This window comes from Pleurodeles waltl, chromosome 3_1, assembly GCF_031143425.1.
Source record: "Pleurodeles waltl isolate 20211129_DDA chromosome 3_1, aPleWal1.hap1.20221129, whole genome shotgun sequence".
Lineage (NCBI taxonomy): Eukaryota > Metazoa > Chordata > Amphibia > Caudata > Salamandridae > Pleurodeles > Pleurodeles waltl.
In genome coordinates this window covers 1,775,329,657-1,775,343,906 of record NC_090440.1, presented here as the reverse complement: position 1 = coordinate 1,775,343,906, position 14,250 = coordinate 1,775,329,657, and the positions used below count along the sequence as shown (strand labels likewise).

The 14,250-nt window shown below is 44.1% G+C and overlaps 1 protein-coding gene across 1 annotated transcript in view; it reads right to left on the bottom strand.

Annotated features, from left to right (window-relative positions):
• Positions 1-14,250, bottom strand: part of CALCRL (calcitonin receptor like receptor) — a 286,751-nt gene that overhangs the window by 18,065 nt on the left and 254,436 nt on the right. The window contains exon 11 of the mRNA XM_069225781.1: positions 13,216-13,434. Within this exon, the coding sequence (XP_069081882.1) occupies positions 13,216-13,434 (219 nt within the window). The remainder of the gene's footprint in view (positions 1-13,215; positions 13,435-14,250) is intronic.

The following is a 14,250-nucleotide window of genomic DNA, read 5'->3' as shown; positions in this document are numbered from 1 at the left end:
CTTGTACGGTTGTGAGCTGCATACCAAACTATTGCCAGGTTCTGACTACTAGTTTTAACTGTGCATTTCTAGAGATTTAAATCTATCGGTTAGACCTCTCTCCACCTCACCCTCCTTTCTCTCTGTGTCACCCTCCTCTCGTTCAACTTCACCCTTCTTCATCTCCACTTCGCCTTGCTGTCCCTCTCACTTCACCCTCTACTTCTGTCCCACCACAATCTCATCTCTCTTTACATCATCCTATTCTCTCTCCACCTTAGCCACCTGTTTCCCTCCTTCACTTTCATATTTTTCTCACCTCACCCCAGTGAATAATTTGTAAATAAAAACGTGCCGGTGCCCAACACCCTCCTCTTAAACATGCGGCTGCTGCAATGAAATGTGCGACCACAGGATACTGAGGCAGCCTAAACCTAAAGCCATCTTGGGCCTCTTAAATCAATTTACAGCGTCTCTCTGCCCCTTCAGCTCACTCCTGCAGCTTTCTGCTTTCCCCCATTGTGACGCTTTTTCGATTTTCTCTTCCTCCGTCTTTCCTATATGTGTCTTTTGCTTGCAGTAAATGCTTGAGACAGAAAAATAAGCGACAGTCCTCAAAAATAAGTGCTGGTGCTCCACACCGGAAACAACAAGCACAAATTAAGCACTGCATCACCCTAGTCTCTATCCTACTTTCTCTCTCCTGTGAACTTGCAAACCTCTCACTGTGCATCAACTTACTCTCACTACACTTCACACTTCTATTTCCACCTCACTCTCCTCTCTCCATCTCCCCCACCTCTCACCTCCTCGCCCTTTTCTCTGTTCCTCACCCACTTCTCACTCTTGCTTACTCTTCTATGTCTTTACAACTTGCCCTCCTTCTCTCTGCATCACCATCCTCCTTTTGTTCTCACTATCATCTCACTAGCCTCCCAATTGCCTCAGTCTCCTCCTTATCTCCTCTATTAACCTCCCATCTCTCTGCTTCACCTTCGCTGCTCTCCATCTCACACTTCTCTCTCTTTTACCAGTTTAGGACCCTAAGGGCAGCAGCACTATAATCAGGGCCTTTGGAATTATGCAACAGGGGAAAACCAAATTATGCAGGGGGATTGACTAAATTTTGCAGTGTAGTGCGGGGTAGTATTACTTTATTATTTTGTTATTATTTGCACGTTAACACTGCATGGAAAAATATTTCACCTCATTAGTAAAGAGTAAACCTGTGTGAAGGGCCTTCCACTGTGCAGCAACACATCACTGCATTTTTAGTAACACCTGATCCTTTTATTAAAATTCTAAAAATTATGCTGCAAATGATGGATTATGTGGCAAATGTGTCAAATCTATAATCACACGTAAAAGGCTGCAGCCGCAATATCGCATAATTCCAGTGTCCCCGTCTATAGTCCATTTCTGTCTATTTATGTAACAAAATGAGAGAATTTGTTGGGTGAGAATATGGATCATAGACAGAATATCGTAAACAGAAATATTGGGTGGACATAGTATTGTCTCAAAAATATCAAAGACCAAAATATCGAGAAGGTTAGTGCAAATAGGTAAGTATAGATTTACTACTCTTAACTCCACATCTACATACCGTCAAGCTATATATATATTGCCAAAGTACATTTATGTGGAGTTATCTATATAGTAAAACTTTGCTTACCTATAGAAACTTACCTTCAGAATACAGAAGTCCAGAGTCCTACGTCTCCTTAACAAAAATTCCTCCGCCCTATGCTACAACAGTCTAGACCCAGATAAGGTTAATTTTAGATGCCCCAGTTGTGCCTGGTCACATAAAGCATCCACAGACTATCGACAAGCGATGAATCATGTTAAATTTCCCATATGTCTAATTAATTGTCGGTCATTAGGAGCTCATGCAAGGGACATTCATCTCCTAATAGAACAAATTGAACCCCTGGCCTTGTTTCTAACAGAAACATGGCTGGATGAAAGCTCTGCACCAGATATTGTTATGGCCCTCCCCGCAGGCTATAAGATTAGTAGAGTGGACAGACCTAGCAGAGGGGGAGGCATTGCAGTCATTCTCAGAGACACATGTAAGATCAATTCTGCCCCCACCCTAATCAAAGGCTGCGAAAGCATATCGTTCGCGATCAATGTAAATCCGCATTACACACTTTCTGGTGTATTGATCTACCGTCCACCTGGTCCCATGGGAGATTTTATAATGTCATTAGCAGAACACATTTCACAAATAACACACACTAAATCCAATTTTTTAGTGCTGGGTGATTTTAACCTCCATATAGACAATACAGATATTTCATCTTCTAAGATGTTGATAGCAGAGATGAATGCATGTGATCTAAACCAACTTATTCATGGCCCCACCCATGCTAAGGGCCATACACTTGATCTGGCTTTCTCTAATAATCCAAATCTTAAATTTTTATTATCTTCCCCGCTAGTATGGTCAGATCATTTTCTTGTAGAAATGGAATTACATCTTACGCACTACAAGATCCCACATAGGGGAGCACCCCCTCGCCGAAGGAAATGGCATAGATTAAAATCCTCAGATTTTGTCTCCGACCTGGAGAAAAATAGACCAGGAAGTATAAATACAAATAATATAACCGTTTTTTCGCATTCTGTTAATAAATGGATAGAGGACAGCCTAGAGGAGATTATACCTCTCTCCTCGTCTAAATGCACCCGGCTTAAGAAGTCGGCTCCATGGTACAATGCAGACCTATTGGAGAAAAAAAGAGAGTGTAGGAAACTAGAGAGGAGATGGCGCTGCACTAAAGATGAATCCATGAAAAAGGATTATAAAAATTTGATTTGAGACTATCACCTGGAAATTAAAAAAGTTCAGGCGATCTATTATGCAGGAAAAATTGAAGCGGCTGCCAACTCACCTAAGGAGATCTTTAATGCCCTAAAAGATCTCATCCATCCAAGAGAGGAAGTAGAAAGTAGGGACTCCCCCCAACAACATGTAGAAGATCTGGCTCGTTTTTTCCTGGACAAAATCCAGAATATCTACCTAGCATTTCCTAATACCCCTAATATAGGACAGAAGAGAATAAACCAAGAGGCTGGGGAGGCAATCCTTTTTACAAATTTCACTCCTATCAGTTTGGACAGAGTTATCAAGCTATTGAGATTAACAAAATCGGGCTCTCCACTTGACTCTGCCCCCCCCCAGATTCTATCCTTGGGAATCTCAGTATTAGGGCCGATAATAAAGAATCTTATTAATAATTCTCTTAGTGACGGCATAGTACCTGATCATTGGAAACAAGCCATTGTCAAGCCACTCCTGAAGAAAACCAGCTTGGATCCCAAGATACTGAGTAATTATAGACCAATCTCATTGCTGCCCCTAATCGCCAAACTAACGGAGAAACATGTACACTCTCAGTTATCCACATTCCTGGGAGGAAAGAATCTTATACATCCGACCCAGATGTGTTTAGGTATGGAAACCGCGATCATCCTCATTGACCTAAGGGCGGCCTTTGATACAGTCGACTTAAAAATCCTTATAGAAAGGGTACAAGGATGTGGAATTGCCGGGTCCGCGTTAGACTGGATTTGCTCCTTCTTATATGGAAGGTCATTTCAGGTACTTGATAGAGAGTTTATCTCTAGGAGCACATTTAGTAGTTGTGGTGTTCCTCAGGGCTCGGCCTTGAGTCCATTACTTTTCAACATCTACATGAGGCCATTAGCAGGCATAGTTGAGCCTTTTGGACTGAACCTAGTTTCTTATGCCGATGATACGCAGTTGATAGTTTCCTTTTCTAATTCCTACCCAGATATGGGCTTAGCTCTAGGTCCATGTATGAAGGCAGTTGCAACCTGGATGGCTGATAGTAAACTAAAGCTCAATGATGATAAAACGGAGGTTATGTTTTTTTTAAATAAAATTCCCCCTTTAAATTCCAGCATACTGAGAGGAATATCGACCCTCCCCCCCCCCCCTAAAGGTCTGATTAAAAGCCTAGGGGTATGGCTTGACCCTCTTCTCTCAATGGCCCAACATGCAAATAGAATAGCAGGAACTGCTTTTGCTCTGCTAAGGACCTTGAGGAAGGTTTTAACTATTTTACCTTTCCTAGCTAGGAGAATGGTTGTCCAGGCACTGATTGGTGCCCGGATTGACTATGGAAATGCGCTGTTTATTGGCTCCCCGAAATATGTAATTCAGAGACTGCAAAGAGTACAAAATGCAGCGGCTCGTCTGCTATTAAACATCCCTAAATATCACTCAATACGGCCAGGAATTGCTTCTCTACACTGGCTCCCAGTAGCAGAAAGGATTCAGTTCAAGACCTTGTGCCATTTTCATAGATCTATATTTGATAAAGGACCTGAAATGTTGAAAACTCTTGCTCAGGCTTATATTTCAGCCAGGCCTCTTAGATCCTCCTCAGCTAACCTGGCTATAGTCCCAACCATGAGGAAAGCCAGATGGGGAGGAAGATCGGTAGCATATCAAGGCGCTCTACTTTGGAATAACCTCCCTCTCAAGATGAGAGCTAACCCTCAAGAGATGTTGTTCAGGAAAGAATTGAAGACCTGGCTATTTAAAACTGAAATCCCTTGATAAATTTTTTTAAGCAGTGTGTCATCGTTATGGCTGTATAAGCGCTACGAGGCCGTTGGCAGTTGGGCGCTATATAAACCTCTATAACATAACATAACATAACATATTCTGGACACTATATTTTGGTCCACGATATTTCTATTTCTGATATTCTCTCTAAATACCAAGAATACATGCTAAGTCACCGGTGCCCCAAGGTAGGGTGTTTTTCTTTAAGTTCCTTCTATTTATATTAGAGAGCTCCACCTTCTGCAAGTACCTTGGGAGAATGAGAGTAGGCAGAACAGCAGCAACACATGTTGCAAGTGCTTTCCTATGTGTAATCGGCACTTGCACTGCTCCTTCCCATTCGGTCTCTGTGTTGCATTAGTGAAACTTGACAAGTCTTTTCACTTAAGAAGAGTCAAAACTTTGCAATTGTCAGAGTTCTTTTTGCTTGATGTAGTGCCATAAGCATGGCCACTGTAAATATATGATTCTGAGGCTACAGTGTATTCCACATAATTATGGATTTATCACATAATCCATCCTCTGCTGCATAGGTTACCAAGAAAATAATGTTTCTAGCTCAAATGGTTCAAAAGTTACTAAAAACGCAGTGACACCTGTTGCTTCACACTGGAGACCCTTAAAGCTGACAGCTCACTTTTCAGTTGCCTATTGCTGCATTTTAGTGTTAAACTGGTAGAAATGAAATAAACATGTAAAATAATGAAGTAATAATATCACAACACCTATCCCATAACACTGTATAATTTGGCTTTTCTTGCTACATAATTTAGTCAACTCTGCCGCATAATTTAGTTTAGTAAGGAATAGCATTTCAGCAGAAAGAAAATAAAACAAAGCACTACTAAGATGTATATTCTGATTGTATGGGCATTTTCACTTTCTTTTCTTGAAAGGGTTAGATCCATCAAACTGTTTATGACAAAACTGTTTTCATCTCTTAATTGCTGTGTGTCTGGAGCCTTGCGGTCTCGATATAGTGGGGGTGTCTTCAATACCCCTTCCATTTACACATTCAGAGTAATAGCAACTATCCTTTGTGACCTCACCCCTGCCCACAGGCACTTAAAGTAGTCCAAGGCATTGACATTAAATATGAAAGTTACACAATAAGGCTGTAATGGCGAGGCTGCAAGCACGTTTGATTGCTTCATCAAGAAGTGAACAAAGCATATTTGCTGCTAGTAACCGGGCCCTGGGTGGGCCACAGGGCTATTTTAGGAGGGCCCGCACTCTAGAACCGGGCCTGATACTAATTTAGGAATACAGAGTCATTTTCTCCATGTCCTTTCCCCTTCCAGCACGAATAATGAACCCTTTTCGTTAACATTTACCACTTGATTTCAGCGGGCGTTAAATTGCAGTGTGGAGGATGCTTGGGACAGGAGGATGGGGTGCAGGTGTTGAGTGTGTGGAGAGAGTATAGCAAGGCCACGGCAATGAGGTTAGTATTACCTTGTTTCCTGTGAAACAGGAGGGCGGAGCCGTGGCAGGCGGGGGCCGGGATGTGCCTCTCCCTGCAGCTCCTGCCCGGAATCAACTAGAGTTTCACCAGGTGCAGATTAACCCCCGGGGAAACTGGGTTTGTGATCTGAGGAGGGAAGTCAAAGCCATAATATTTCTTTTACTCAAGTTTTTAAGGGAATGGCTAGGTTATTTAAACAACCGTTTTCTTTGTTTCCATATGTTTTCTTGGGACGTGGTCAACCGCGGAGCAAGATGGAGCCCCTTGCTAAGCTGCTCCTCTCATCTGGGCCCTACCCACTAACATCTGAAACCATCCGTACCTGGGCCAATGTGGCCTAAGGTTTACAGGCTAGTAGCTGAGGGATACCACCGATCTGCATATTGGTTCCAGACCACTCTTATGCTTGGAGTGGCGGCGAGGCTTGGGCGGCACAGCAAGGCCGAGGCCTCTCGTACGTGCCTGACGGCGGTCGCCACAACTGGACAAGGGATATAAAAGAAGTTCCCCTGACACACCCTAATGGTGGGCCAACACTGGGGTGCCCCGCGCTACAGATAATCTGGCGCTCCCAGGGAAGAGAGGTGGCCATGCCCTGGTGAGAAGGTGTAAAGCAGAGAAGACCGCATATTGGCGGCCCCTGACCTGTTTGTTCGCTGCCAGTGCTCCCAGCCCGCATACCCAGGAAATGCAACACAGCTAGCCGACAAATACTGCTGCTGCCACGCTGACACCATTTCCTCATGCAACTCCAGGCTGCCTGAAATGTTAGCGGCCCTATCAACCTGTGGAACCTGCTCCCGATCACCTACAACACAGCACCGCAGGGGAGATGCAATATCACGTCCGGCAGCTGCCTCATGCTGCACAGTTTACAGCGTTATATCAGGCAGTCCCAGGAACTGATCTGTCTGCGTTAAAGACGCCATAAAAGCCATGAGGCCCTGCAAGAGAAATTAGGAATTGGGACCAATGCTCCTCACCAGACCTTAAGGTGAGGCCTTCATTTCCCTTCCTTAGGGATTCAAGACCTTGCCTTTACACTATCAGCCATAGAGGCCTTCTCTCATCTCCCCTTGATCGCCCATGAAGATTGAAAAAGCGCACCCTGATTGTGGGGCCCTATTTGAACTTCACTCACTCGCCGGCCATATCTCCTCTTGCGGGTGTGCTACCTCGGCCACTAAAATTATAGTGAGAACTTATTGAACACTATATGGTACTACCAGGCCGCAGGGTAAGTCCTCAAAAGAGACTCCCCATGGCAGGCAGCGGCTACAACCGCAGCATCCCCTCCGCTCTCATCATTTGCAAACTTGCACCAAACTTGACAAATATGTGCTACCAAGAGACACTGCTGCTGCGTCTATGATTCAGCAATTGGAGACACCTGGGGATCATCCCTCCCTTGAACATGAAACTCACCCTCAAAGACATTATGATCGTAATCCCGGGTGTTCGAAGCTCCCTGGAGATCAACATTGATTCAGTCCCTAGGGAGGTAACATTAGTGAGAGCAGATCTCCGCAATATGGGCTCCCGGATGAAAAACGTGGAAGACTTAATTGCCACACTCAAGGCTGAGACAACAACCTTGAAGGGACAAGTCTAAGAATTATATACAACCACTAAGGTCTTGGAGGACAGGCTTGAAAACTTTGAAAATTGCTTGAGACACGATAATTTCTGCACAATCAGAGTCCCTGAACAATCAGTATAGCCTTCAGTCACTGTTGCCGCCCTGAGGTCTCTCAAACTATTTCTCTGTTGAGCGAGCCCATCATGTTCCTGGCGCCCAGTCAAATCAAGGGGCGCCACCTTGACCAACAATAGCTTGCAGTTTCAACTATTGTGACCGCAACATCATATTACAAACACATCCAAGTGCTCCCCCAGTCAAATATGACAGTGACACCATTACCTTCTTTCCAAATTTTATACTCAAGTCCAAAAACTGCGTTGCAGTTTCCTAGAGGTCAAAAGGGCCATAAGGGAATGTAAGATTAAGTAATCCATGATATTCCCAGCAAAATTGCGGTTGGTGGCGGATGGTAAAACTTGGTACTTTGCAACCCCCAACGGGGCATGGGATTGGCTGGAGGACAGTTGGCAAAATGTGACCACCTTAGTAAATTGAGCAACAGCACCTTGAATCTGGCTTGCCTGAACGGACCTCTGAATTAGAAGACCAACAACCAATATACAACTTGGCACAAAAACAAACTCCCCGATTGACAATTCTTCAAGGCTCCTGTGGGAATACCACGAGAAAGTGATGTACTAATCGCAAAACAATACTAACTCTGCCCTACAACTTGGACACATTTGATCATCTGATTTTGCCCCTGTGAACTGAGCCCTGGCTGTCATAGCAGATGGAGGCATGAGTTATTCCCATGATAATGCAGATTTTAGTAACAAATGTCTTTTTTTTACCTGGGGGATGCAGATGAAGGGACAGTCATTATCGGCCAAACCAACCTGAATTCTGCAGAATCTTCAGGAGTGACAGGCATGCTGCAAAGTTGGGGGGGCAGTTCAAAGTCTGCCATGCAGAGAGGCATAGTGGGAGAGTCTGTTTTGGGATTTAAGCTTCTTCTACATTGTGCTTCTGTTACTGCTGTATTGTTGGAACACACTGCCACTAACCCTGATCACCCGCTTTGGGCCCCACTCCCAAACACTGACCCGCCTCAATGCGAGACAATGATGCATAACTTTCCAGGACACCAAGCTTCCATGGCTGGTGTAACAGCTGCACCCCAATATTAAACTAAGGTCCTGGAATGTCAATGGACTTGGGGGCAAAATTAAATGAAAGATAGTGTTGCAATATATTAAACGTCATTCCCCAGATGTAGTCCTTCTCCATGAAACATATCCCAAAGGCAACACATACCACACATTAGACATGTAGGGGATACAAAATGGTGGCCCATTCAGGCTACACTACTGAGTCTAGGGAAGTGGGAGTCGTGATGCGAAAGACTTTATCATTCATCACAGAACACACTTGGCCCAATACACATGTAAGGTATGTAGCTCTTTCCGGAATGTGGGAGGGTAAAACGATTAACATTATTTCCATTATGTCCCACCATGACTACATGACGCCGCATTTTTAGACCTAAGCACTTGCTTACTCTTTCTACCCAACAGCAAATTACTGATGGACGAAGGCTTCAGCATGGTATTTTGTGATGAGAGTGACCGCTGGCCACCCAGACAAACCAGGTCCTTGTGTCACCTGCTAGTTGACTTTATGTAAGGCCTCAACCTAATAGACACTTGGTGTGCTCACAATCCAACAGCACAACACTTCACGTTTCACTTAGGCGCGCATGGCAGTCTCCCCTGAATCAATTACATCTTAACTTTGGCCTATCAACTTCACTGCTTCCGTGAGGTCTGTCACTTGGCCAGAGGTATTACCGACTATGCTCCTTTATGGGTGGTCTTTAGTCTTCAAACCCAATCGGTCCGCTGAGAGACCGTGACTAACTCCTGGTACTTAAAGGTACCCCATATTCGAGAGGGCCACAGAGCACTATTTCGGCAAAAATGAGCCCTCAGTAGACTCAGGGGGCATAATGGGAAGCGTACAAAGCAGTAATCAGGGGATAGGGCCCACAAAAGGAACAAAAGGGCCAGGGTACAGATGCTTGAGCGGGAGATCCACGAGTTAGAATCTGGGCTCGCTGATGAAGAACAAGTAGATATCCAACATTTATTAGTCATATATCAAAAGGAATATAGAGACACTGCATTAGATGCAGCCACATCTAACCAAAGAGCAGACCAACATCGCCTCTATGATTTAGGAGACAGAGCAGTTAAGTGTCTAGTTTGGCTAGACAAAGGGAAAGAGCGAGTCACTGCTAGAGATATAAGCTAGCAGTGGTAAGCGAGTGAAAGACAGAGAGTGGTGAATGCCTTCGCCACCTACTGCACCCATCTGTACTCTCCAGCCATCTACAACATGGCAGAGGAGTCTTGTGAATTACTGGCAGACATACAACTTTCTCGCTCAGACAGCACAATCTTGGAAATTTAATTTGTTGAGGAAGAAATAGTACAGGCCATTTGTGACCTAAACTCTGGTAAAGCAGTGGGCCCCAATGGCATACCCATCAAACTTTACAAGTTCACAGTCCCTAAGCTTGCCCCCTACCTTTTGCGAATGTTCAATGAAAGTCGTGATCCAGGCTCACTCCCCTGAGATCAAAGACTGGCCAATATTGTGGCAATACATAAAAACGTAAACTGTCAGAGGAGTGAGCCACTTACAGGCCGATCTCACTGTTAAATGCTAAAATCAAAATATTGGCAAAGATACTGGCCTCCGGCTTGGTCCAGGCGATTACAACTCTAATTCATCTTGACCAGTCCTACTTCATGCCAGGGTGCATCACTACTTTCGACTTATGACAACTCTGTAACATTTTGGGTCAGGCTGATGGGCTCCAGGAAGACACATTGGTGCTTTCGCCGGATGCCAAAATGGCATTCGACCCAGGATGGGTTTTGGCCCGCGCTTCCTGGCATGGATGAAACTCCATATTGGCACAGATAACAGTTAATGGAGGTATATCTTGGATATTCCGACTCCAACGAGGTACCAGACAGTACTGCCGCACTCACCATTAATTTTAGCTCTTATCTTGGAGCCAGTGGCAGCATGGATAAGGCGGGAACACCTGGTCCGAGGCCTGCAGTGGACTGACTGATAGGACTTTTTTTTACACTAATGTGGCGATATTATGTCTGAAACACTGCGCCATAGTTAGAAAGTGGTGCAATGAATGCATTGCGCAATTTTGTAACCCCTTGTGCCACATTATGCCTGCTCCAGGCATAATGTATGTAAGGGGGGTATTCCCCTGTTAGGGGGACCGCAAAAATGGTGAAAAGAAATCTAAAATTTTAATGCCTGCTCACAGCAGGCATTGAAAGGGGGCACACCATTGGTTACAATAGGCCCCTATATTCTGTTCAGGGTTACAGTACATCAATAGCGTCAAAAATGTTGTTGCTACTGCCCTCTACCCTGCATCATGCTGCACCATATGTTAAATACGGCGCACACATGGTGGTGATTGGGGAGCAATAAGGGTCGCAATAAAAGTGGCGCTGCACTGGGTCCAGTGCCACTTTTCTTAAATCTGCCCCGAAATATCGCTCTACACCAAAGACATCTTGCTTTATGTCCGAGACCCAGTCTTCACGTTTGAGAGAATCATGCACATACTCACCCAGTTTAGTCAGTGCTCCGGTTACGCTATTAATTGGAAGACGTCCCTGATATATCTTCTCCACAGAAGCATAACACAACTGCCTTGTGGATGTGAGGTACATACATTTAAAGATGGGTTTCGATATCTAGGGATATACATCACTACTGATCTCGACTTGTTTTACAAAACTAACTTGTTACCGCTGCTGGCGCGCCTGAGACACAGTGTCGAATAAAGGAGAGCCCTGCCCCAGTCATTGCTAGGTAGGGCTGCACTGTTCAAAATGATGGTCCTGCCTCATTTTCTTTCTGCTTTACAAAACCCACCTTACCCATTTGTATTTCTTACTTCAAAGCAATTGAGAGCGAGGCCCGCACACTGTTTTGCAATGGTGGCCTTGCACAAATAGCAATTAAAAAATTGACAAGAGGCTGGCATGATGGTGGAAACGCCTTACCGGACATACAAAAATAATATTGGGCTGCACAAATTACTGCCATTAACAGCTGCGTCCACCGCAGAAGAACCCGCGCTCTATATGGATAGGCAACTCATGCAACCTGGGGGTATCATAATGCCATCTATGGTGGGTCGAATCACACCAGCAGTGATATTCAGACTGTGGTATAAAGCACTGTGTGTGCTTGCCTGGCGAGACAAGATTACACAAGCAACTCCACTATGGGATGCAACACAGCTAGACATATTGGAAACACAACCCGGATTCAATAAGTGGGACCTTATTGGCCTATCTAAGGAGGGGGATATCTGGGCTCAAGGGGGAGTTATTCTTTTTACTGACTTACAACACAAGTATAAACTAGCCCTCACTGAAGCATGCCGCTAGTTCCAAATATGCCACGCACTGCAAACAGTCTTGCCAAAGGAAGCGGTGTTCCCCCAGTCCTCAAAACTAGAGAACCGATTGCTAGAGGCCTTCATGCCCTGCAAGGTAACCTCCCTCGCTTATCAGAAATTAATTAATTCACCAGATACAGTGAAACACCTGCAAGAACAAAGGGAGCGAGATCTTAAAGGTCTTGAGAATGGTGAGAGGTCTGAGGCTCTGGCATCCCCAAAGGAGGTTGCCATAAGGCCAAGGTTTAACTTGGTGCAGCTAAAAGTACTGCATAGATCCTACTATGAATACAGTACAATAAAGAAAATGGGCAGGGCTACTGTTGATATGTCACAGACACAGCAGCCAAATAGATACATTCTTTCACATTATATGGAGCTGCTCTAAAATACAGCTCTACTTGGAAAAGGTGGTCGCCTGCATGAATAATCTCTGCCTCTGCAAAATGGTGCATTTTGAATGTTTGGAAAGCAACACATCTCACCCACATGACCCGCACAACTGGGAGAATGGAAATGGAACATGGACTCGTGCAAGCTGGCTGAAAAAGTGGTATGCAAGGGTCTAGGCTGCCCTCAAAAGTGGACGAAAATATGGGGAAAATGGAACGACTATAGAGGTAACCCCTGCACTTCCCTTGTTGGTGCTGGCCGCAACGTATTGCTTGACGACCGTTCTGAGACAAATGTGCATCCGGCAGTGTGATGGGGAAGGGGAGGGAAAACAGAGACAGTTAGTAGTGCAATATATATATATCTCCATTTACAGAGTTATTTACAAATATACAGTTTTGTTCAACATACGTTTTTCTGGTTTCTTAATATTATTCTTGTTGTATGTTATTTATGTTACCTCTATTGGCTTTAATGTTCTGTTTTTTTAAAGTATTTTTGTAGTTTCTTAATTATTAGGCCACGATTTTGTAATGGGTTTAGTTACATACAGCTTTCAGATAGGGGATAAAATAATACACAATTAAGGCTAAATATTTCACTCTACATTTTTGAAACTACAGTCACCCAACGTACTAAACGATACACCTATGAGAAATAAATCTGATGAGCACGTGAGTTACCTGATAATGAGTAAATATATGCATCATGTAGCCGTACACTTCTTCTGCAATTCTTCCATCTGGTCCCCATGGAAACAACACAAATTGGATGCCAAGAAGTGGCACTAGGATCAGAGTGGCTCTTACAGCTTTCATGTACAGATTTGATTCTGCTTGGTGTGTGACCTTCAATTTGGTTATGAGAACTCGAACAATATTTAGGAGGAAAAACAGATTAACCTGAAAAAGAGACAATATTTATATCTGTTCTTTTAATATCACATAATACACTTTGAAATTAAACATAATCAAAGGGTTTTGCCTACATACAAAATGCCCCAACAACTAGGGTACATTATAGCTCACAGCTGAGGACTCTACTAGCTGTTAATGATCCTGAAGTCAATTTTTAGGCCCGGATCACAGTTGAGTGCCCATAACGAGGAAGATGGTCCTTAACAGTCAGTAGAGCCCGAGACACAAGGGCTATAAGGCTATTTGAACATTCCACCTATTGAGGGTAGAGTATGTTAAAATACAAATGGAGAAAAACAAGTAGAAACTTTAGAATACTGGAGCAGGTGACCTATATCAGTCATTATAGACCCTGAGCTATTCCACTTTCTTTAAAAGAGCTCTCCAAAATATTTTTTTTAAATAAAACATTATAATAGTAACAAGCATAAGATAAGCAGCACAACAAGGTAATAGCCAGGAGCACTCAGGCCATCAGGCATCCAGTTTAAACTTTAATGTGTATACATGCAACCACAGCAATGGTTCTTGGAGGAGAAAAACACATAATCCTGTGATCCGCACTGTAGCCAGTGATGTTATACTTTGTCAGTGTTTTTATATCCATCGAGCGGCCAGTGCGGTAATACAAAAAGATGGGCCCCTGCAGAATCTCGGGAAGGGTCATTGAGACTCAATAGCTCACTGACATTTTTAGGCTTTGGGTTGAATGGGGGAACTCTGAAGGGTCGGGTCTCCATACGCATAGAGGCCGTAGGAGCTTGAGTTACGCCCCTCACAGTGGAAGGATCCGCTGCATCC